Below are 23378 nucleotides of genomic sequence, written 5' to 3' on the forward strand. Positions count from 1 at the left end.
AAATTGCTCTGAAGTCCCTTTTATTTTCTTTGTTGTCTCCTAAAAAGGCTCTTAATGAAGTGGAAGAGGAAGCATTATCAATCTATCAATCAGAAGATGGACACCATGACTCTCTGAATTTCAAATCCAGCATCAATTCTGACAGGTCAGTACAAATACATCCATTCAGGTTTCCACACTCTTAACACTGGAAACAGATGGAGTTAAAAGGATGTTGCATGGGTATAGTTAAGTTGCTTTTTCTGTTTTGCCCCCCTCCTCCTTTCCTTACCTTGGAATTCTAGGGAAATCCCTTGTTGTGACATTCAGACTGGGAATGAATGTGAGCAGGGAACTCACCTGAGCTGTGTTATATATTTTAAAAAGCTCTTTCTGAACTCAGCAGGTAATCTAGAATCCTGCTATTATCCTGTTACAATTCACTGTTACGCTTGTTTTGAATGTAGGCTACTTCGGTTATTGAGAGAAGAAAATTCCTTGGTGAATTCTCAGTTGTGGGCTGAAAAAGATATGAGAAAAAATACCTTATCACAGGAATCAAATGTGCCTTTGACTCCAACAACTGTTTCTCCATCGTTGGATCAATCAGGTTGGATTTGCCAAATCACAGCCTCTCAAGGGTTGTTAGGCTGTTCACAGGATCGTGTCTGGAATTCCTTTTCTGGGTGGGGATGAGAGATGGAGACATGCTAATTTGTCTCAGATTAATTTTCAGACTAAAAAGACATCTAATAAAGTTACTTTATGACATATTACTATTAAGAACATACCCAAAATATTTAATATGTTTATTTTTTGTTTTGTTTTGTGTTTAAATCAGCCCTCAATGCTACCAACATAGTGAAGAGAATCCATTCAAGACTTCAGAATGAAGACGAAGAGGAGGCTATAGACTCCACTTATACTGTGAGACAAGTGCTGAACCCAAACTCAAGGAAACAAAAGCAAATGGCAGCAAAAAGTTTAGTACTTTTAAAAATAACATACCTCTCTTTGACCAAGGTCTTTAATATCATAAGAAAATGTAGGTTGAAAGGGATCTTTGGAAGTCATCGCAGGGCTAACTCCAAAGTTTGATTAGGGGGGGCCTTGTCCAGCCAAGTCTCGAGCATCTCTAAGGGTGGGCATTCCACAGCCTCTTGTGTAGGGTATTCCCCTGTATTCTCCACACTCATGCAAAGCCAATTCCCAGGAATCTGGGACCCATAAATACAGTCCTTTGATGCTACCCATTGCCTTTCTAGCCATGGAGTTCTCTCCTGTGCAGGGCTTTTTTGTTTATGATGTAGCTTTCTATTCTATGCTGCACAGACTTATGATGCATTTCAGTCCCCATATTCTACACACATTTGTACTGGGGACTGACATCATATACAAACTGTAACATGAAAGGAATGTTGTGAAAGAGTTGCTCAGTGAGAGACCTGAAAGCAGCTGATATTTTTCACTGGTTATTTCACTGGCAAATTGTTTGCATGCTTCTGAGAAAAAGGAAAGTATAAACAGGTATCTTATAAAAGCACCAAACAGTCATGCCTGAGAGGTACTAATGTGGTGGCAGAAAATGTGTTTTTTGATGATCTGAAAATAACTGGAATGACTGGGGACGTTCTTTGATGGTCCATTTCAGCTCAGGGCAAGAGAGGGCCTCTCCTTTGATTTACTTCAATAAACAATGTAATTTCATTGGTACTGCAAAGCTTTCTATACAAGTTGAAATTCCAGTGACACTTTCTTCCCCCCCCCAGTGAAAAGAAAACAAACTGCACAGAACTCTGCAAGAGAGAGGAGAGATGATTCTCCAGCTAATTCAATCCCCATTGAGCTTCGGAGGGACAACAAATCCAGCCTAGATGTTCTCCACCGCATGATACATGAAGTGGAGCATGAATTGGAGGAATATGAGCGATATACAGGTCGTGAGGTTCGAAAAACTGAGAGGAGTGAAGGCCTCACCGGGTTTACCTTGTCACTGGTGAATGCTCTCTGTCGTTTGATGCGCTACCTCAAAGAGGTGAGAAGACTTTGCATTGATTCTGTAGGGTGAATGAAAAAGCATATAAAGTTACTTTACAGATGTGAACTTTGGTCTTTCCTGGCTCCCAATTTACTTTGAGGTCTGATTATCATCACTTATTATTTGGATCGCATGCAATCAGGAGTTAAAACTTTTAGTTTGCTAGAAACTCTAATGAAAAGGGAGGAGTTGACTGCAATGAAAGTCTCTCAGTTTAGCCATTACAGGTAGAAGGGACTCTTGTGTCTTGTACAGAAAGCCTAGCTACTGCAGTGGTCTATCTTAAAATAATACATTGATAATATCTTTTGAGGGCAAGAGGTTCTTTGCAGTAAAGTCTTTTGCCTCATGCTCAAGTAGATTGTTAACAAATAAACCTTTTTGTCTTCTTTAATAAAATAAATGAAACCCTCTAGAAATTTTTGTCTCTGAGGGAAAACATTAGAAAGCAAGAATTTTCTCCTTTATTTAGTCAAATTTGTCTTCATTGATGGTGTAAGGAAACTAAAGAATAGGCACAAGTAGCACAGGATACTGTCAAGCATCAGCGCACCTGGAGTTACTTCATTACTGCATGAAGATTCAGTGACTTAGCAAACGGTATCTGTGCAGAGAGGCAATGTCTGAGTTACAGCCCGTAACAGTTGTAAAGGCAGAAGAATAAGGATGTATCAGTTTCCCTACAGTGTTGTGAGTAACAAAGAAGGAACAGTAAGCTCACTGACAGTTCTCAAGCCCTGAAAATTGGATTTTGTCGTTAATGAAGTCAATTTAGCAATAGTGGGAAGAGCTGTTACTGTATGATGTCATATGGGCCCATTCCTGTGGTTTGGTGTTGGTTTATAGTAGGTTTTTGACTTTTTTTTCCTTCTTAGAGTGAAATACATCTACGTGAGAAAGAGGTGATGAGGCAGCAGCATGAAGAGATGTTGAATGAACACAGAGAACTGATTGATGCTCTGACTGCAGAAATACTTCTAGTGAGGGAAGAAAACATTACTGTGCAGGTACTGACTCCCCCTTACCCATCAGGATGACTTGTTAGAGTACTGAGTTGTGTTGTAAATATGGGCTGAGATGCATTGTCTCATGTTCAAGAGATTTTAACAATAGACAAAAAGAAAATGATTAAATTGAATGAGGAGCCTGAGAATTGTAATAGCAGGTATGAGGTGGGGGGAAGGAACGCTTGGAAAGCCACTATTTTATCTTTATTTATGATGTTTAACTTTTAAAGCCTTGGAAAATGCTAGTTCCATGAAACTGAGCTTTACTTTATCGGTCTAAAAGTTTAAGCATCTTCCTCCACATTTCTATACTGTTAACAGTACTGGAGCAACAGAGTAGACTAGATGGAATACTACATTCTCTTTTTTTCACTTTGCAGTGGAGGTAGATTTGTTCAATGGTTACATTTGGGAATAAAGCAACCGTGGAGAGGGAGTGGGGTCATGAGTTAGGAAAAGGAACACGAAATAATTTATTTGAGTCAGGAGAGGAAATAAATGAGAAATATGGCAACACTAATGCCTCACTGGAATCCTACAGATTAATGCAGTGGTATTAAGAGGCCAAATTTCTTCTCAGGGCTGCTTGTGGTATATAATTTTCTAATTCATGTTGCTAGAGTACAAATTTCTGGGTCTCTTTTTTCTTTCTTCCTGTAGAAGAAGCTTCAGCAATACATGACAGTAACAGACGAACAGCTGATCTCTCTCACACAAGCATTTAAAGGCCTTCCTTTGGTAGAACCTAGAAGAGAACAAAGTCCAAACCATTTTGGAATTGCAAGCAAAGGTCCAATGAACAGCCAAGGTGTGTGCATGCATGTGTGAAGGATGAAACAGGAGTTGTGGCTAGTTTATCCCTGTAGTGGAAAAGCTTGTATTTAATAGATGTCTGCTCGAGTAAATACCTCTTGCATGAGCATGACTCTTGCTTCTGGAAATACATATGCCATGAGTTCTGCTGTGAGCACAAGCACTTTGCTACAGATTATTTTTTAACAATATTATAGGAATGTGGAATACATATAGAAATATGTATTCCATCCCCATTGGCATCCTTCTGTCTGGATCAGGACTGCAACATTAACCTTTTAGCCAAGTCATAGAATCATAGAATAGTTTGGGGTTGAAGGGACCTTTTAAGGTCGTCTAGTCCAACCCCCCTGCAATGAGCAGGGACATCTTCAGCTACATCAGGTTGCTCAGAGCCCCGTCCAGCCTGACCTGGAATGTTTCCGAGGATGGGGCATCTACCACCTCTCTTGGCAACCTGTGCCGGTCTTTCACCACCCTCATTGTGAAAAATGTCTTCCTTTTGTCTAATTGCAATCTACTCTCTTTTAGTTTAAAACAATTACCCCTTGTCCTATTGCAACTGCTAAAAGGTCTGTCCCCCTCTTTCTTGTGAGTACTGGAAGGCTGCAAGAAGGTCTCCCCAGAGCTTTCTCTTCTCCAGGCTGAACAATCCCAACTCTCTCAGCCTGTCCTTATAGGAGAGGTGTTCTATCCCTCTGATCAGTTTTGTGGCCCTCCCCTGTACCCGCTCCAACAGGTCCATGTCTCTCCTGTGCTGAGGGCTCCAGAGCTGGATGCAGGACTCCTGGGCTTGGGCTTTAAGTGATATATAATATATTATTTAAAAAAAAAAAAAAAAAAAGGAAAAGAAAAAAAAAGGAGGGGAGTAGCTAGTTGTTCTGAACAAAATCATGAAGGGAGAATTCAAAGGTAGCACTGATACAGCAGTAGATCTGAGCATATTAAAATTACTGTGGTCTCACAGCTAGCTACAACTTTGATTTTATGCTTCTCATTTTCTGCCTCCCTGGAATGATAAAAATAGATGGTAATGTAGACACAACCTAGTTGTACTTAATTATACAGAAGAAGAATTTCTCTTTTTAGTGAAGAGATGTATGGTTTGAGTTAAGTTATAAAAAGATCATTGGAGAGCTCAAAAAAGCTTTTAATTGTTTTCCACTCCACTATTCTTCCCATCAAATTTATAAGAGAGGGCGATTAGGACAAGTGTGCAGGTCTGCTTTTCTCAAGAGTGTATTACCAAATGCAACTCACTTAAATACCTATTCCTCACAAGTCACGTGGCTGTAAGTCTTGTGCATGGGCTACAAACAGATCGCTCACTAGTATCCTTAAATTGTGAGACTACATACAATAGCTTTTTAAGGCTGGTAAAGATTTATGTTATGCTCCAGCAAGAGAGTTCTGTACCTGAGGATCAGAAGGAAGTTAGGAATGTGTGGGGAACGTGCTCTAGCCTGTCTTTTCAGATACCTGAATATAAGAGTTGTCATTGAGATTTTTCTCTACATTGCTATTGCACTAAGACTAATTCCCCACCCCCTCCCTTTTTTTTTTTTTATTCTATCCCTGCTTTGTCTCTTTCATTAGAAAAACCTGATTTGAGCTATTTTGAGACCAAGACTGATGCAGGCAAGAGGGAAAATATGTTGAAATTCCCACAGGAAGAACTTCCTTTCAAGTTTCTCCCAAGGCCAGGTGCCTCAGGTGGTGCAGGAGCTGGTAGAAGCTTGCCAGCTCACATCTTCCAGCCAGCTGTGCTATTGTCTCCCCCACGGCAGAAGAGCAGTCAGGAATTGTCTCCCCTCCAGAATGGTGAGATCTCTCTGGCTGTAGTAAACTTGGGAGTCTGTGTAGTGTGTTACCGTTTCAATCTCCCAGGCTCACATTATCTCTGGAGATATATTTTCTGTGAAAACTTTTACTTTGTATGCCTAGACACCTTGGCCCTATAGCTGGAATATCCTGCTTCTGTGCCCAGATATGCATTTCTTTTCTTCCTGTGCCTGTTGTTAAGATTTCCTTTAGACTTTCTGTCCCCCACAGTTCTCCATCTACTGTCTATAGTCCCGTCAGTGTCAATCCAGATTGGCATTTTTATCTTGTACTGGTTTTCATTTGGCACTTCTGTATGATTTTCTGTCTATGTATGTCTATGACATACAGCACATGATCTCAGATCTCCATCTGCTGATGTTGTAATCCAGCCTCCATCACCTTTAATGGTGGGACCTCTGAAGACTGTAAATTCAGTACCTCCACAGCCTGTGCTGCAGACAAACCAAGATGTCTGTAGGCTGTGTACTCTTGCTTTGAGCCAGCCTTCCCAGCAAAGGTTTTCTAAAAGCTTTGGGAGGAGGTTTCCACTGGGTTTCATTTAATACACAGGAAGTGGCTGAAGAAGTTTTGGGTGAAATTATGTGGTGCCGGATAACTAGATGAACTCAGACTTGTCTCAGTATCTATGGGCTTCAGGAGTTCTATAAGTCAGTAGTTCAATTCTGGTTGTTGGGAGGAAGAAAGTTCATCAGAGGTGATTAGGAAAAGTGGTCCTCATTTAAACTTAATGAAGTGAGCAGAAGGGAGGACGCTGTGTGACTCTCAAAATTAACTGTTTCATCCTGCAACTGTCATTGTAACCACATGCATCTTACTGAATGTGCTAGGCGCCTGTAACCCTCTGTTGTTGAGAGGTGGGTAATTACAGCTATGGCTAACTTGATGGTTGTTGACAGGAAGTAGGGCACAGTAGTGGGGTTTTGTGTCTTCCCTCCTCCTTTCCCTCCTCCCACCCCCCGCTTTCAGCTGTGTTGCTTTGTAAGTCTTTTCCAAGTCAGAAAATGAACCCAAAAGTCCTTTTAATTTAAGCAATTGGCAGTGCAATTGAAAGTTTCTATCTAGTTCAAGGTTTTGGTGCTGACCTATGCTGCAAGGAGGCACATAATAAATCAGGAGGAGGTGAACTAAAGGTAGCTTGCTGCAAAGAACAACATCTGGCTTCAGTCCCATTGAGAACTGTCAGATGTTGTCTATCATTTGAAACAAGAATCTAAAACTGTATTCCTAGACTTCACTATAGTTTAGCTGTGTGAGAAATGTATTGTTACTCTTTTAAGACTGTTAAGGATGCTAAATGGTTCAACAAATGTTAAACTTCTTGAACACTTCTTTATGAAAAAATATTCATAAAACAGACTGATGTGTAACTTTCAAAATGTCATGCTGTGCTCAAGAGGCAAAATCTAAAGCTTGGAAAGGAATGGGCTATTTGGTATTTAAAGCATAGAAAATCTGGTTTTGATCACAAAATCTAACATGGACTTAACATGTAGCAGCTGACAGTGCTGTAACGTATTTGGGTGTGTGTGTGGTGTGTTATCTATTTGCTAATGATGACCACAAAAAAAAAATGACTTCTGTTGTCCAGAGTGCTTCCCCTTTCCTAGGGACTGAGTAAATAGCTAGTTTATTATTATGCCAAAAGTCTTGTATTATTTTGTTTTATTATTCTAAAAGTTTTGTTACCAACCCAGTATAAATATCAGAAGTAAAACACAAACTTACAGTTTATCAGGTAAGGTAACTGGATGTTGGAAATTGGAGGACTAATTAAGAAGTAATGTTTGATCTATCAGCTAAGAAATTCAAAACAATTTATCATCTTCTCTCGGACTTCTCTCTCAATCTGTAGTTAAATCATGTAAATTTCCTATTCTAAATGCAATAGGAAATACTAAACCTGGTGAGTTCTTGCAGCAGGATCTTGCATAGAGTGATTTTGATCAGTAACGTAACGCCATTCAGGCTAGATGTTACAATTCAATTTCCTGCTTGATTATTACTAGCCTGATGCAATAAAGTCACTGCTAGTTTCCTTGATGAGGATTGCATGTCTCTTTCCTTACTGTTCCTTTATTTCTTGTTCATAGTGTTTACAGCCATTTCTCAGTCTCCTGAAAACACTGAAAGAGAACCATGCAAGGAACGGAGCTCGCCTTCCTCCTTGAGAACACAGAGCACGACTGAGGAAAACTGTCTCATCTCTCAAAGGCAACCAATTCCTCCCGCAAACAAAGACTTGGAGAGTTCCTATGAGAAAATCGGTCTGTCCTGCCCAGGTGACGCTATAAAAAACAGCACAGCTGACGAGTTATTGCAAAACAGTGATCTGATAGGACAGATAGCTGAGCTTACACGGCAGAACTCTCTAATTAAAGCTCAACTGAGCAAATTCAGAGGCTTTTCTGAAAACACAAGTGACTGCCTACATCAACCAGACCCAATACGAAATGCAAATTCTAGTGCAGACTCTTCACAAGGACAGGTGAGAATTTAACAGAAAAGGAAGGATGGATTCCCCTTTCTGCTCATCTCCATTCCCATAGTTTACTGATGCTTTAAGACTGCTTCTTCCCTGTTGTCAGTTGTTTTAAGGAAAAGAGTAGCAAAACAAATATTCCTTTCATTCATTTGCTTGGAGACTTTGGTTTTTATCATTCCCTAAGGAGCTCAACAATAGTTTCTTATATTTGGCCTATGTTGTATCTGAGTGCTGAAAAGTGTGCAGCATGTTTATAAGCTTAGGGTAAGGTTATGCTGCAAAAAGAAGCGTGATTGCAACATGGTCAGGCATAGCTCTTGTAGTTTGGATAATATTATCAGTGAAAGCACTGCACGAACCCACAGGTTCTTGTCAAGCTTGTGAAATACATGTTTAAATCCATGCCATACATCTGTTGTGCTACTGTGACCCAAAAGCCCATGAGATTAAAGTTGGTGCAAGCACATTTCTTGCAAATACTTAATTACAGTGTATGTACTAACTGGATCTGTCTTGTCTATCCTGCCATGTGGTGAAAATCCCAAAATCTTTGGGAAAGAGAGAACTTGAATGCTTCAGTTCACTTAGAAGAACTTTAATCTGCAACTAAGCAGCTATTCAGTGGCACCCCGGTGGGTGGAGTTAACATTGCAGAAATGGCTAATCGCGGCCCTTGCTACTATCTTTGCTTCTGTTCCATCTCAGTGGCTGAATTACTATTCAGTTAAGGATCCTAAAGATTTTAAATTTCCTCATGTAAATGTAGGCTGAGAGTGTTGTCGATTTCCACATTGTATTATGTTGTGCAATGTTAAGTCATTTAGTTGTACAAGATGATGCCAGCTTTTAAAAGTGTCGTTTTTGTGGAAGGAATTACTGGGGCCAGGTGGTAAGTGGTCAAAGTGGATGAAAATCTGGTTTAAAGATGAGTTCCAGGATATTTCTGCTAGAAACCTGCTTTTTTTTCCCCACACTGTCCTGAATATGTATGTGTCTCTCTGATTAAAAATTTTCTTAATTATGGTTAATTGATGGGTGGTTGGGAGTTTTCTTTTTCTTTCGTTTTTTTAATGATACAGACAATAGCTGTTTTTTCCTGTTTGTAGAAAGACCAGTTTAAAATGTTGTGTTTAGTCAATTAAGGACCTAGACACAGGACATTGAAGGGGACAAACTCAGATTTTTCCACAGAAGGTGCTATATAATCATGTTTACTTTCAGTCTGAAAATTAAATGCATAGAAGTACCTGAAATATATTGCATGCTCTCCCTGAAGGTGCAAATTATAAGTTTTTAATTAGAAGTTGTTATCCAATTATCCAAGTAGACTCATCTCACAATGTCGAAGACCTTGGAGGAAAGAATAGCAGAGCTAAATCGTCAGAGTACAGAAGCCCGTGATAAACTGTTGCAGCTAATAGACCAGCAGAAATTAGCTGCTGCCGATATGGTCCCTCCGATGACATCTCCTGTTCTGCCCCCATCCCTAAATTATACTGGTAAGTACCCAGCTTCAGGAGAAACAAAAACTAGTAAGACAACGTTTTGCCCCTTTTGGGAGTTCTCTGTCCTTATCGGATTGGATCAGTGGTTGTGGTCAGTAGTACATTTGCTGTTAATGACTGTGTGGTACAAACACTCCTTACTTAGGAGAGCTAAAAATATATCAGCTAAACTTCTCCTTAGTAATTAGTCTGCTGCAAATACCATGCTTCATGGTAAATCTGTTCTTTGCTATGTCCTTGTCTGCAGAACAGTTCTGCTACATAGTCACTGATGGGCAGAACTAGGCTTTTTTAATCAGTCCTTCTGCTGGAGAATCTTTTATAAAAAGATATAAGTATTTACATCGAGCTTCTAAAAGTCACAGCAGAGCGATTATCCAATTCTCAGCCACATTTTAGTTTTTGGTCTTTTGGGTGCTCTTTCCATCAGACTACCTTGCTGAGTTACTGCCAGTGCTATAGAAAGAAATAACTTAAGCTTCCGGTCATCTGAAGAGATAAATTAGCAAAGGGAATATTCTTACTGATTCAAGAGTCATAAATTAGCTGCCATGTGTAACTATAAACAAAAATACAGCGGATGAGGGCTGCCTTATCTTTACACAGAATGACTGCAATTACAGGCAGAATTGCATGTGAGCATGTACGCATCCTCTGCCTAGGACACCTGTCCTTTCCCGCTTCGTAAACCACAGAGGATGCATGCAGGGAAGGACTTGAGGGGTAGAGGGAGGAGAGACCACGTGTGTGTGCATATGCATGCAGGTGCATGTGCAATGACTCATGCAGTGGGGTCATAACGCTTTTAACACTTCTATGGCTGTTGTAATGTAAATTCAGCATGAAAAGTAAAATCTGAAAGGAATACAGTAGAGAAACCTTAAGTCTCTAAACCTCTGATTGCCAAAAGCCAGAGGGTTTATCTATTGAAGAATCATTCTGTATCTATGCAGGTTGTCCATAGTTGCTCTGAGTATCTGCTTTCAATATCTGTCATTTTCAGAGATTGGGTATGGGGTTGGATAGACCTTCAGCCTGATGTTTTATGTCTGCTCTGTATATTCTATGCAATTGTGAAGAGTTATGTGATGCTTCTGAAAAAATGGGAAAATTAAATTAATGATGCGAAATGTTGCTGTGTTCTCATCAGAATCAAGCTATTATTTATTGCCTAGAAAATGCAAGGAGGACAATTGAAGTCTCTGTTCCCACGGCAGTTGCTATGGACAGCTCCAAAGAAGATAGTGTTTCCCCTGCCAGTATGACCAGTATAAGAAGGTAAAAGTTAACCCTTTACTATTTCACTTTTACAGTATTTTGATTACCCATGCAGCAGAACTTGAACACAATGGAGAAATTGCCACATTTTTCTTCAGCTTCACTGACTTTCCCTGATTTCATCACACTCAACTCTGTGGAAATGGGACAAAAGTCGAATAGCTTTTTCACAACTTCCATTGTATTTAAAATACCTGCAACGTGACATCAGACAGATGGCATGGGTTGTTGAAGACTATTGATGAGGGATCCTAACTTGGCATGTGAGACATGATTCTGGTAGTCACTTCTGTTTTTCATTTTTTCAATCTCATTTTGAATGTCTACAGGTCTGTAGGTGATTCTAGCAAACCTTGTTCACCCCTAAGTGCCATGTCAGAAAGTGTGAAATTAACTTCCGTCAGCCAAAGACCAAAGGTAAGACTGAAAAATCTTTAGCCAGAAAGTTCTGATCGTGGTGCCACAGAAGGAAAAAGCAAGACAGATAAAGAAGGGGAAGAGAGCTCTGTCCTACCTTAAATCTACCGAGACTAATAGTAATCGATTCACAGCAGTTTGGATTCTGGACAATTGGTAAGGGGAGACCTGAGCGCTGGTGAATTAGTTGTTTGCTGCCACAGAGCTGTTATTTACGAGTGAGTAATCCTGTAACTACATTTTCTGCTGTGGCATCTTCATGTGTTAGAACTGGGAACCTCTGGCAGTCTTTCACTTGTGGCTCCAGAGGATTTCAGGTAATTATTATGATGTACTGGTAGAGCCACATATAAGAGGCAAGCAGGCTCTTGTCTAGCCGTTGCACAAGTCAGTTGCTGAAGGATAAGTAAATCCAAATGCAAAGAAAAATCACCAATCTGGGTTTCAGATTCCTGATGTGCAAAGAGAAGAATAGACAACAGCGAGGTGCTTCCCAGGGGAACTCAAGGCAGTAGCAGAGCCTGGTAAACCAGTCATAGATCGGTTTGTATGCTTGAAAGCAACCATGAGGAGGTACTAATACTGTCTTTCCTGATGTCCAAAGTAACCTAAATTAGGAGTGATAAAGAGAAACAAAGTTGGGGTCTGAGACTCCCTATCCTGACAGCAAAGTATATGTCACCAGAGGGGAAATTCAAATTACTTAAGGTAGCTGTGGCTTAAACTAGGTGTCTTAAAGTAGGTGGTGTGACTACCTCCATGGTGCCAGTGGCAGACAATTGCTACATATCAGTGAACTGACAGCTATCCTACATGAGCCAGCACTAACTAGCAAGTCTGTGGGAAATTGGTGATGTATGAATTTTATCTGGTTTCTTCTTTTGCAGGTGGAAAAGCAAAAAGAAGAAGGCTGGTTTGCATTGTCAATGCACGTTATGTAAAGGAAGCTGCACTCCAGTCCTCTTTTTTTTTTTTTTTTTTAAATGAATCACAATTAGATCACAATAGTCCCCCTCTCCAGATGTACAGTTTAACTGAAGTGCTTTCATGTCAGTGCCAATAGTATAAAAAGGCCTGTATGCTTATTGTATTGTGCCATACAGCACTTACAGGAAGTCCTGGAATGAGTTTCTGAACTGGACATGCTGCTGTGACATCATCCTGTTTCACTGAATAAATCTTTCACAATAGGGTAAACTGAGGCTGCTGTAGCAACGCAAATGAGCATCTGCTATCTGTGTTAGATATGCTGAAGACAGGAGGTTTTAGAAAATGCAGGTGAAACTTTTTGGAGCATGTGTTTGCACGAGATACAGGAATGAAAATATTAAGAAAAGCTGAGATGAGGGAATGTATCTGTTCAAAAGCAACCTGGAGATTAGGAAGCTGGTCTCTTCCAGCGGGATAAGAATTTGCATCAGAAATAGTTTGTTCCTTCTGTGGTTTGCAGTTGCTCCCAGAAGTTGTGCTTTCTGTACACTTAACATATTGGGGATTGCATCTGGACTTGAGGATTGCTTTTTAAAAGTTTAATTTAATATTTTTATAGTAAATATAAAGTGATTGTTTGAAGTTGAAATCAGAATCTTTATTTGCTATGTACTGAAGTATGCTCTCTTTGATACAACAGAAAACTGTGATATGAGTACAACTGTGTTAAGCTGTTTTGTTATGTGTGAATATATAATACACTAATGACCATGTTTTTATATTGTTTTTATTTGACTTTTTAAAGTAGCCATCATTTTATTATTCATGATTAACAATAAAATCTAGGACTGAGGAAATGCTTATATATCTGTTCCTTTCATTATAGTAAACCTAGGCAAAAACCTTTATAATGGCGATAAAAAATGAAAAGCATCTGCAAGTCTGGGGAAGAAAATATCTGCAAGTCTCAAAATCAGATTTTGAGTAAAGTTGTTTTAATATTTTTCTTTTTTTAACTGTTAAATTTGCCCCTAAAACTGTTGATGGGGTGGGCCATTAAAAGGGGGCGGGCCATTAAAAGGGGGCAGGCCATATCCTTTCAATCAGTTCAGTTCTAGGAGAATGAAGAAAAGATACTATTCTTTTTTTTCTTTTCCTTTTTTCCTTTTTTTTTTTTAAAAGACGGGTTTTCTTTTGATCAGACTTACAAAATCTAAAAAATGTGGGATCCAAAAGAGTACCTGTTCAAATAGTCATTGACATTTCTGCAGTTTATTTTTCCATTGTTAACTTTGGCAAGTGAAGAAGGCTCATAGTCCTGTATTTTGTGAAGTAACAGTTAAAATTGCTTGGAAGAAGCCCCCCAACTCATGCAAAGGCAGAAACGCCAAGGTTAGGATGGACTACGTAATCGTAGTGCCCTCACATTAATATCATTGCTTCTGACTTCCTCCATGCTAATGGTTGCTACAAATGCTCCGTAACCATCTAGTCTGAGATGTCCTTTTGGAATACAGGATTGGAATTAATCTTTTGAGTCATCATCTGGTTTCCTTAATTTGGAAGCTGCTCAGCCTGGAGAAGAGGCGTCGAGGAGACCTTATTGCAGCCTTCCAGTACTTACAGGGGGCCTATAACAAAGGTGAGGACAGACTTTTTAGCAGGGCCTGTAGCGATAGGACAAGGGGTAATGGTTTTAAACTAAAAGAGGGCAGATTTAGACTAGACATAAGGAAGAAATATTTCACAGTGAGGGTGGTGAAACACTGGCACAGGTTGCCCAGAGAGGTGGTAGTTGCCCCATCCCTGGAAACATTCCAGGTCGGGTTGGACAGGGCTCTGAGCAACCTGCTGTAGTTGAGGATGTCCCTGCTCACTGCAGGGGGTTGGACTAGATGACCTTTAAAGGTCCCTTCCAACCCAAATTATTCTATGATTCTATCAAATAACTACTTGTTTATAAGTTGAGTCATCTAGCTGTATTCCAGTCTAAAAAATACAGTGCGGTGGGAAATACTGATGGTTTTCTCCTTCATGTTAGTGAAATCTGAGTCTCCTTGAGATCAGTAGAACTGGGGTTCAGGAGGACTGCAGGTCCTGCTTCAGCGACAGGACTAGTGAGGGACCTGTTGCCCCATAAAACAGCATCTGTGGTGCAGAGCACCCAGCTTCTGGCTGTCTAGAAGCAGTAGGACTATGCAGAGCTCCAGCCTGGCTCCAAAAAGCTGCATAGTCACACTAGCAGAGCAGCACGTTAGAACCAGTAACACCTCTCAGCATGGCCAACTAGCTCGGGTGCCACGTTGCAGCGATAACAGCTAGTCCGGTGCCAGAGCTCGCTTTCAACGTGGGCTAAGTGCTCTGTGCTCGCCTTGGAAGGCAAGAACGTGTTACTGGGTGCCTCTAGTCACCCACCAGTTCCTCTACAGCCCCGTGTCTGTGGTTCCACAGCCTTCTATGGCTCAGGCTGGGGTCACATGGTATTTCAGGGCTGAAAACGAGCTGCAACTGAGATGTAGTGGAAGTGTGTTTGCTGGAGCCCCGTAGGCTAAATATAAAGCTGAAGGCAGTTGCTGAGAAACTGTGCTGCTGCTTGGGCTTATTTTGTTGCCTGTTCTAGACTGAGCAACAAACTGCAGCTGTCGCCAGCAGTAACACATCTGATTTTCCATATCATATGAACTTTCTCAAGTTTTAGGGCTTCATTTGATCTTTGTTTTTCAATTGTGTTAAATCCTAGAAAGGCTGGTATCATCTAGTCCCAGTAATGTTACCAGTGCAGTGTGTTTTATTGCCAATGATTTCCTGATTTTGCACGATAAACATTTTATTGCCTTGCTTCCTTTTTTCCCCGGCCTTTCATGTTCCTCCTTTTTGTCTTAAATATCCGCAGAAGGACATTGGTAAGCGCAAAAGTAAAGAGTAGGTACAGAGAAGAGCTGCAGCCTTTGTTTTCTCTTGTCCTCTTTTATCAGGTGTACCACCTAGGAATTGGTTTCCCTTTGAAAATGCTTCTCTTGGAAAGCATGGGATGGTTTCCTATACATACTTTGATTACAAAATTCTAAACTAAAAACTTCATTGCAAATAGCAGTTTCATTTTATTTTTTGGAAATGGGAAAACTAGGGGGTTTTCTTGGGTTTTTGATTGTGACCTCTTCCATAGTCATTCTGAAGTCCAGAAACAGATCTTACTTTCTCTTTTTAAGCTTACTCCCACTTGTTCCAGTTTCTAGAGGGAACTGAAAATTATGTAGGTCGGACATTTTAAGTTTTCTTTTACATTAGGGTTTAGGAGGTCATACAAAGTCCATAAGCACTTTTAAAACAGAAAAGTCCAAATGAGAGTATTTCCCTCTGAAACCTTTAGCCACTCAGGATTGCCAACTCCATTTAAAAGGCAATCTGGCACTGTTGATTCACGTTGTCTAGGTGGGTGTTAAGATGATGGCCCCCAATGATAACAATGTAGCCCTACAGGTCTAAGGTGATGGGGACTGTTGCTGACACGCCTTCACCTTTTCAACTGTGGAAATAAGGACGTCTCTCTTACAGCCTGAAGAACCTTTGTGACCACAACACAGAGAGGGGAAGGCTACTATGACAAAATAAGGTCTAATTTAAGGATGCTTTTAGAGCCACACTTACACTGAAAGGGAGAGGAAGGTGCAGAGCTCTATAGGTCCAAAATACTTGAATATTTTACTACTGAGAGATGCTTAATCAGCTAAATGCATTAATAAAAATTCACTGCTTTATTTATCTTAACTTTTTTCAGTACTTTTTCTGAGGTTGAAATTTTTGTATAGTGCAATGAATTTAAATGGCTGAGGCTAATTAAGCCCCATGGTATCCGAGTGCCTTGCTTTTGCCAAACGTTGGGATGTTTTTATCTTTGGGCAGCTCCCACTTGGTACCACCATCTGCATAGCCTTCCCTTTATCTAACAGCACAGCAAGAAGTTCCTGCATGGACTTCTCTTCTGTAGAAATGATGAATAGAACTTTTTTCTTGTAAGAAAAAAATATACTAATTTCAAGGACCAAAAAGGAGTTTCTCTCTGTGGATGGGACCTGTGCAGTGTGCCATGGAAGAAAGCCACCTACGTTTCCGGTGCTGCATGAAGATTGGGTTCCCACCGTCTGGAGGGAAGTAAGTTTATTCTGTCTTATTAAAACAGTTATTTTATTAAGCCATTTGTTTTTGGGCCTTTCTTGATGGGATTCATAAACAACCCTGCACCATCTCTCTCACCACACACACTCATGCACACTTGCGTCCTACCTCTGATTTGCTGAGGCTGCGCTCCACTTCCACCACAGCAGCATTGCTTCTGCTGAGCAGAGCTCAGGGAGGTGCCTCAAAGCTTGGAAACCTGTGCTGTCCTGTGCATGGCACTCAGCTCGCTTCCCGAAGGTGTTGTATTGCGCTTTGCTGTGACACCTTACTAGTCCAAACCTTAGGGTAGGCCAAGGGGTGTCTGTCCAGGGCAGCGTGTACGCTCTGTGAATGCCTATTCTCTTCCCACGAGATGAAAGCACAGGCACAAGCGTGGCTGCCGTTCCACGGGGCCTTTCTGGGTCTGCAAAACCCTAAATGTGGAATGAGATAAACAGAGCAAATCTGGATACAGAGAGCAGAGGAAAACAAAACAAAACAGCACCTTAGAGAAAACAAGGATGCGCAGGTTGGCTGGGAGGCATGCAGCTGCCGCAGTCCCAGCTTTGCTGTTTTGGAATTGCAGTTGTGTACCAGAACCCTGGGAAGAGGCATGGGAATAATTTTTCACATGTTAAAGATATCCCATTGCACGATGCATGTTTAGCATTTTACATAATGTTTCTTATCTAAAGAACCTGAGATCTCCACAAAAGCTTTCTTAACCGATTTTTCTAGCTGGGGAAACTGAGGCCCAGAGCAAGCTCTGGAAAATGCCACATTTCCTAGTCCCAGCACAACACTGCCTCGCCCTCGGGCTGGTCTCAGAGATGCGGTGCGCCAGTGCTGTGAAAGATGTGCATCTGAGTGGATGCAAGACCAAGGGGTTCTGGGTCACCTCTGCTCTTCAGAAACCCAAGTTTTGATCAAGGAAATCCTCATGATATTTACGTTTCTGCTGTTCAGGTAGGCACACCCCACGCTGACAGGTGTCTTGTATGGGGTCCTGTCCCATGGCAGGATTCACAAGCCTCCTGTTCTTTTGTCTTCTCTTCTGTGGCCCTTGGATGCAGGGCTACTAAGGGGGCAGGGGGCTTTGTGTAATGCAGAAGAGGAACCCAGAAGTCTCTGAAGAGAATCTCCTTCCCCGGACAATAGCAGGCAGATAGACAGAAGTATTAATAAATATGTTCCTTGTATTTCAGTTCTTAGACATCTAAGTGTGTTGCCTCAGGAGCGTTTCTTCCGAGCACAGAAAACAGAGGTGATTCTCACCCTTCAAACCCTCCAGTTCTCTGGGTGAGGAGTAAGGCAGCGTGGGGCAGGCAGGAAAAGGCAGCACACAGAACGAGTGCCTGACTCCAGGTTACAGCCAAGGCGCTTTTAAACTCACCGTAGCCTCCATTTGCTGCGGAGGAGTGGACCTCCAGCTCTGGGTGAACTGGAGCTGAACTGAAGAGCTGCCAGGGCCAGGGCTTGCACCCACTCCCCTGCCCCAGGCTGCGGAGCACAGTTCCTTCACCATTAATAGCAATTAGTGACAAGCTCCAGTCTAGCCCCATCTTCTTGAGAACTGCTGGGTGCAACTGAGACGGCACCGAAGAGGAAAAGGGCGAGTGCCTCCTTTCAGCCCGGTGAGCTTGCCGGGGCATAGTTTCAGCAGAAGCTTAAAAAAACCAAAAAGACGCTTCCTTGTCTTTGTGAGTGCCCATCTGTGCCTCCTCTGCACTCCCCTGCACAGCACCTGGGTGAGTTTCTGAGGTAGGAATAGGGAGTGAGGTGCTTAGGCAGAGCCATCTTGGAGTAGAGATCCAAGCAGCCTAAATTCTTGCTGGGACACCTTGATGCACAGCAGAAAATTAGACTTTTCATGAAGTATCTTGTGAAACAGAAGGCCAGGTTCCTTTGTATAAAACTTACATGCCTTACTAATCTCCAGCCTCCGGAGGAGGAGGAGGAACTGAAAAGAGGGACTTCAAGGATTGATAAAGGAAACTTCTTGCTACAAGAATGTCACTGGTATGAAATCAGCAAAATCCACAGTAACTGGGGGAGAAGTAAAGGCAGCAGGGGGAGAGCACGACCACTGACTCAATTGAGGGATTATGCAAATTGCCCCCGTGCTGATTTACATAGTAAGTGAGGCTAATTTAAATATAATTAACCAACAGCAAGTGTTATGGCAGTCACTAACCAGTGAGCGTAGATTTAGGGTTTTTTTACTAATCAAGTAGCAAGATAAATACTTAGTAGTTCCTTTGTGTAGTGTGCTAGCTTTGTGTAGCATGCTAGCACCCATATCTGTGCAAATATGCAATAAAATACCTCTACTCTGTGTGTACATTGGCGTGTTGCACACTAGGTATACAACCCCACTTTTGGGACAACGACCTGACTAAAAACCTTTTTACTCGTCTTCCTTCGCCTTCTTTTTTTCTTCAGTTCAGCAGGAGATCTAAATAGCGACAGAGTGAAGAAAATCCTTTGGGTTGCCCCCGCCCCATGCAGTTCTGCTTTCTGGCCAACCAACTAAACCGGAGCTGGTTTAGGCACAGGAAAGGAGCTGGTTGAGTGAGAGAAGAGGAGCCTGGGGCAAGTCAAGCAAATCAGGAAGCAGGAGAGCTATGCGGAATGCAGATGCGTGCTCTCCAGCTCAAGCTTTGCTGGCCTGGCCCGCTAGGCACAGTGGCAGCTGGCCTGTACCTGCCTGAAACAAAATGCTGACTCTTATTAGATTGACATCTGCTCCTGTGGGGAGCTAGTCCTCCTGCAAACCTGTTGCAGATTCCTTCAGGCAGTCAGATTTTATATTTTTATATACACACATATATATTTGTGCATAAAAATATTGCTTTGTCAGGTCTCATACTGACCACAAACTTCATCTAAGGGAGTTCCTTGCTCTCACTACCCCGCAGTGAGGCTGGGTTTTTGTTTCCATAGCTGCAGGAGAAGTCCCGTTCTGACACCTTTCCCCCAGCACACAGACGGAGGCTGCGCTTAGCCCGTGGGGCCACAGGGCAGGCGAAAGGCTGCGGCAGGGTGCTGCAGGTGGGGATGCTGCACTGGTGCTGGGACGCTGTCTCAAAGCGACCCCACCAGAAGGCACGTTCTGATATTATGCGCTTGCCCCATGGACACTCTCTGCTGCAGGATCTGTTCTCCCCACACACATGCCTCATGAACATATGAGCCGTAGCTGCTCTGTGAGCAGCAGAACTAATTCAGCCTGTTTTTCTCGGGAGGGCTGTGCCAATTTTTCTCGTTGCCCCCCGCCGCCACCACCATAATAGCTGCATCCCCACGTAATAACCTACTGTAATATCCTCCTGTCCCTCATGGTCCCGGCAGTGAAGGGCAAGAAAAATGGCTCCATTGTCTGCTCAGTGTGAGCATTAAGTGTCTTATTTATCAATCTTCTTTTGCTTGCAGGAACTTACTCTGTTTCAGATCACTTCCCCTGTCACAAATATGGCTGAAGGAGAGGTAAAAAAGGTTACTGGCCCGGCAGATCGCATAAAACTTGCTTTCTTAGAAAACTTGGCTTGAAAAAAATCTAGTTTCATCTTCCCTTCAAAAAATGTAGGCAGAGATTAAAAAGAATATATATAGCAGCAGAAAGCTGAAAGTGGCAGCAGGTGGCTGGAAGGCTGCAGGGAGGAGGGGAAAGCAAGAATGTCTGGTCAGAAGCCACAGCAAGGGCAAGTCTGCACAAAGCCAGCGTTGCTGGGTGTTTGAGCTGCAGCTGCTCTTGTCTTCAAAGAGCCACTGCCAACCAAAAGGGATATTGCTTGACCACCTCGAACTCTGTGTTTCCTGTTGCAAATCTGGAGGACGAGAGAGATGAACCCATCTCTTCTGCTGCTTTCTTTCTTGTGTTTCATGTGTTACCAAATTTCTGTACACTGTCTGCTTCCAGTTTGCTATTTCAGGGTCAAGCCAAGCACCTGTGTGTGGCGTTTGGGCCTCTTCCATTAGTCGGTGAGCGACACAGGTTTAGTCTGCCAGGTGTGCTGTTTTGCTGCCTTCTTCCTTCACCCCTCCTTGTGCTGGAGTGTGGGTTTGATGTGTGACAGCAGCTTACAGAAATGTACTTCAGAGGCCAGCATGGAAACAAAGAGACTGAGGCTTACGTTAAATGACGTCTCTTGAGTTTCAGTTTAGTTTAGTCCCTTAAGCCTGAAGAGAAAAAGCTACTAGCAAATTTAAGAGAGAGTGTATGAGTATATGCATGAAGGGAGATGTTTAGTAGTGAAGGTGTTTCTCTGAAGAGCAAGTACCCCCAGAAATGCCTTGTAGAAAGCCTCTGAGAGATCCCAGGGCAGAAGTCCTCCCTCTCCATGCCAAGTGGTGTCCCCAGGCAGGGGACCGGTGTTGTCTTTCTGCAGCAGCTGTCACATTCCCCCATGCTGTCAGCTTGTAGAAATTGTGTCATGTGAGCCTTGGCCTGGGGCAATGTGCTCATGTACCCTCCAGGCCCAGCACAGGCAAAGGTCAATGGGCACCTCCTTTTCTGAAGGCAGACTTGCTCGTTGCAGCTTGATTCTGCCGTGTTGGAGAGCAGTCCTACTCCTCCATCTCTGATGGGAGTGACCTTTGCCACCTGATAAAGAATAAGCAACAGTTGTGTGGCCCCACAAGTTATAGGGCACTATCCAGTAGCTAGACTGCTACAGGAGTCAAAGGAAAAACTCAAAGTCAAACTCAACTCAGAAGTTTGGGCTGAGGTAGGGACACATGAACCCAACCAAAGGCATTTCCTTTATAACAAGGCACACACAAAAACCGTGTCTGAGACACTATGCATACAAAACCTGGAGCCAGGGGAGGGTCTCATTTGCAGAGAGCACATTAATGACATTTACATTACACTTTATATCCAACTGTGAGCCTGTTACCAGATCTAAACTTGCTTCATGCCTTGTGCTGAAGGCAGGCTTGGATGAGCACCGGTGTAAGGAGAGAGAAGTGGCTTCACCCATAGGCATGACTATGCCTCTTTGGTCTGAGCCTGCCACCCTCCTAGCCCACCTATTCTCACAACTGCACCTCGCAGTTAAAGGCAGCTGGGATGGGCATGGCGTCCTTCTGGGATGGACCCTAGCATCGTGGGCAGCCCAGGCTCCCGTGATGTGGGAAATGCCCAAGCTCTGGCTGGCCTCAAGTGGGGTAAGTTATAGGTGCTCACACTCTGAGAGCCCTTGAGGATCAGGCTGGGTGCAGAAAGTGAGGGCTGGGGAAGACATCAACCTCTGTGCCTCAGTAAATAGACCGACAATAATAAACTCTTGGACCAGAAGCCAAAAGAACAGTATGGAAATGCTCCTCCCACCAGTCAAATGCCACGTAATTTTAAATGCATGTTTAGCTGAATGAGGAAGAGATTCTGCCTAGGTTGGGAGATGGGTTTGTAAATCCTTTGCTGGATTTTCCAGGTGAGGTTCATATAAACGGGAAGAGCTGTTAGCTGGGTGGCTGGGGAACAGACAACACAAAACAGTTTGATGGAAACAAGTAACGACGCATCAAGTACTCCCAGAAGACTAGCCTGGAGGCTCTACCGTGTTCAGAGAAGTCTCTGAAACACAGTAGCTCCCAAGGCTGAAAAATCCACAGTAAAACGGGAATTGCTGGTCAGCTAGAAAGCAGCCAACTGTCTGTTCCACTTTTCTTTGTAAACTCTGCAAATAAGCCATTTTCCACCTTCCTATGGCTGCTTTAACCCAGGCTGGGGCACTTTGACAGGTTCTCTGTTTCCTGTCAACAAGATCTCTAAAAATTTCTTTCTGAATAACTTTCAGAGCTTCTTTTATATCATCAGTCATCTTGGACTTTTGTGCAAGCCCAGGGATTGCAGGTCTGCTTTTTGCTGTCCTGTTCATAATGACTTTGGCTTCACCACCTTTTCAGTTTGTTTCTTGCGGCAGGATATCCAGAAACAGCTCCCTCAAATTAACAGGTAGGGACAGGGAAGCATGAGGCATCCCATTCCAAATGTAGTGAATGGTTTATACCCACACTACTCACAAGGAATCTAGGAAAGAGATTATGCTTTAAAGATTTTTTGGTACGTGATATAAAAAGGTTTTACCAATATTTCTTCAGAAAAATATAAACAGGAAAGCAGCATAAAGCTCTCCCTAGAATGGGGTAATTAGGAAATACAATAGAAATATTAGTCAAGAGTGCTTGAAGGGAAGGGGGAAGGAAACCATCAAATCTTCTGTGTCTCTGTGTGATGATCCAGTGCTTAATGGCAGGAAACGTGAAGCAAATAAACAGGAAAAAGAGGAAGGAGCTTGCAGGGAAAGTGTGGTAGGGAAAGAACAGGTCACCCAAAGCAAGTACCCTGAGAGGCTGTGATTGATAGACATCTTTAACAATAGGAGCAGGAAAATGAGTTTGAAGAGGACTCCATTTCAAGTAAATCTTGGGTCAAATGAGGATAATTAGCCACCCATCAACTCTGGTGAAATGTGGCAACAGGAAAACATTTATTGCTTAGTGTAATTTTAATGACACATTTTCACGGTTTCATTTTTGTAACTATGCTCCTTTATTGCGCATCAGTGTTTATAATTTAACACGTTCTTTTTTTCATCCTCACGTTTTGTCCAGTTACAAAGCAAACTTTGAGTAACCCGAGACAGGAGAGGGCCTCCCAATCCAATTCTTCCAGTGCTTTGCCACCCAGTATGTTTCTTGAAGATATTTACAGGGCACCAGCGTCCATATCTGTTGAATTGCCTTCCACAATTTAGGACTTGGTGGCATAGGGGCTTCCTCCACTGACTGGCAACAGCCAAGAAAGCAATATTATGGGGAGAATAACCAAAAATGAAGCATAAGTAATGCAGCTCCCGTTTTGCAGGCCGCTGGATTAGCATATTTTTTTTGGCATTTCTCCTTCTGAGTCTCACGGGGCT

At 42.4% G+C, this 23378-nt stretch overlaps 1 protein-coding gene across 1 annotated transcript in view; it reads left to right on the forward strand.

The window, feature by feature from the left end:
• Positions 1-13942, forward strand: part of SPICE1 (spindle and centriole associated protein 1) — a gene marked incomplete at its 5' end in the record, with an annotated part of 14752 nt that extends 810 nt beyond the window's left edge. Inside the window, 12 exons of the mRNA XM_082004723.1 lie at positions 48-145; positions 447-589; positions 821-961; positions 1749-2014; positions 2893-3024; positions 3685-3832; positions 5434-5658; positions 7773-8167; positions 9492-9663; positions 10845-10947; positions 11277-11364; positions 12252-13942. Coding sequence (XP_081860849.1) covers positions 48-145; positions 447-589; positions 821-961; positions 1749-2014; positions 2893-3024; positions 3685-3832; positions 5434-5658; positions 7773-8167; positions 9492-9663; positions 10845-10947; positions 11277-11364; positions 12252-12305 — 1965 coding nt within the window. The 3' untranslated portion in view covers positions 12306-13942. The remainder of the gene's footprint in view (positions 1-47; positions 146-446; positions 590-820; positions 962-1748; positions 2015-2892; positions 3025-3684; positions 3833-5433; positions 5659-7772; positions 8168-9491; positions 9664-10844; positions 10948-11276; positions 11365-12251) is intronic.
• Between the last annotated feature and the right edge of the window lie 9436 nt (positions 13943-23378).

This window comes from Phaethon aethereus (genome assembly GCF_964289735.1).
Source record: "Phaethon aethereus genome assembly, chromosome: 1".
In the NCBI taxonomy this organism is placed as follows: Eukaryota; Metazoa; Chordata; class Aves; order Phaethontiformes; family Phaethontidae; genus Phaethon; species Phaethon aethereus.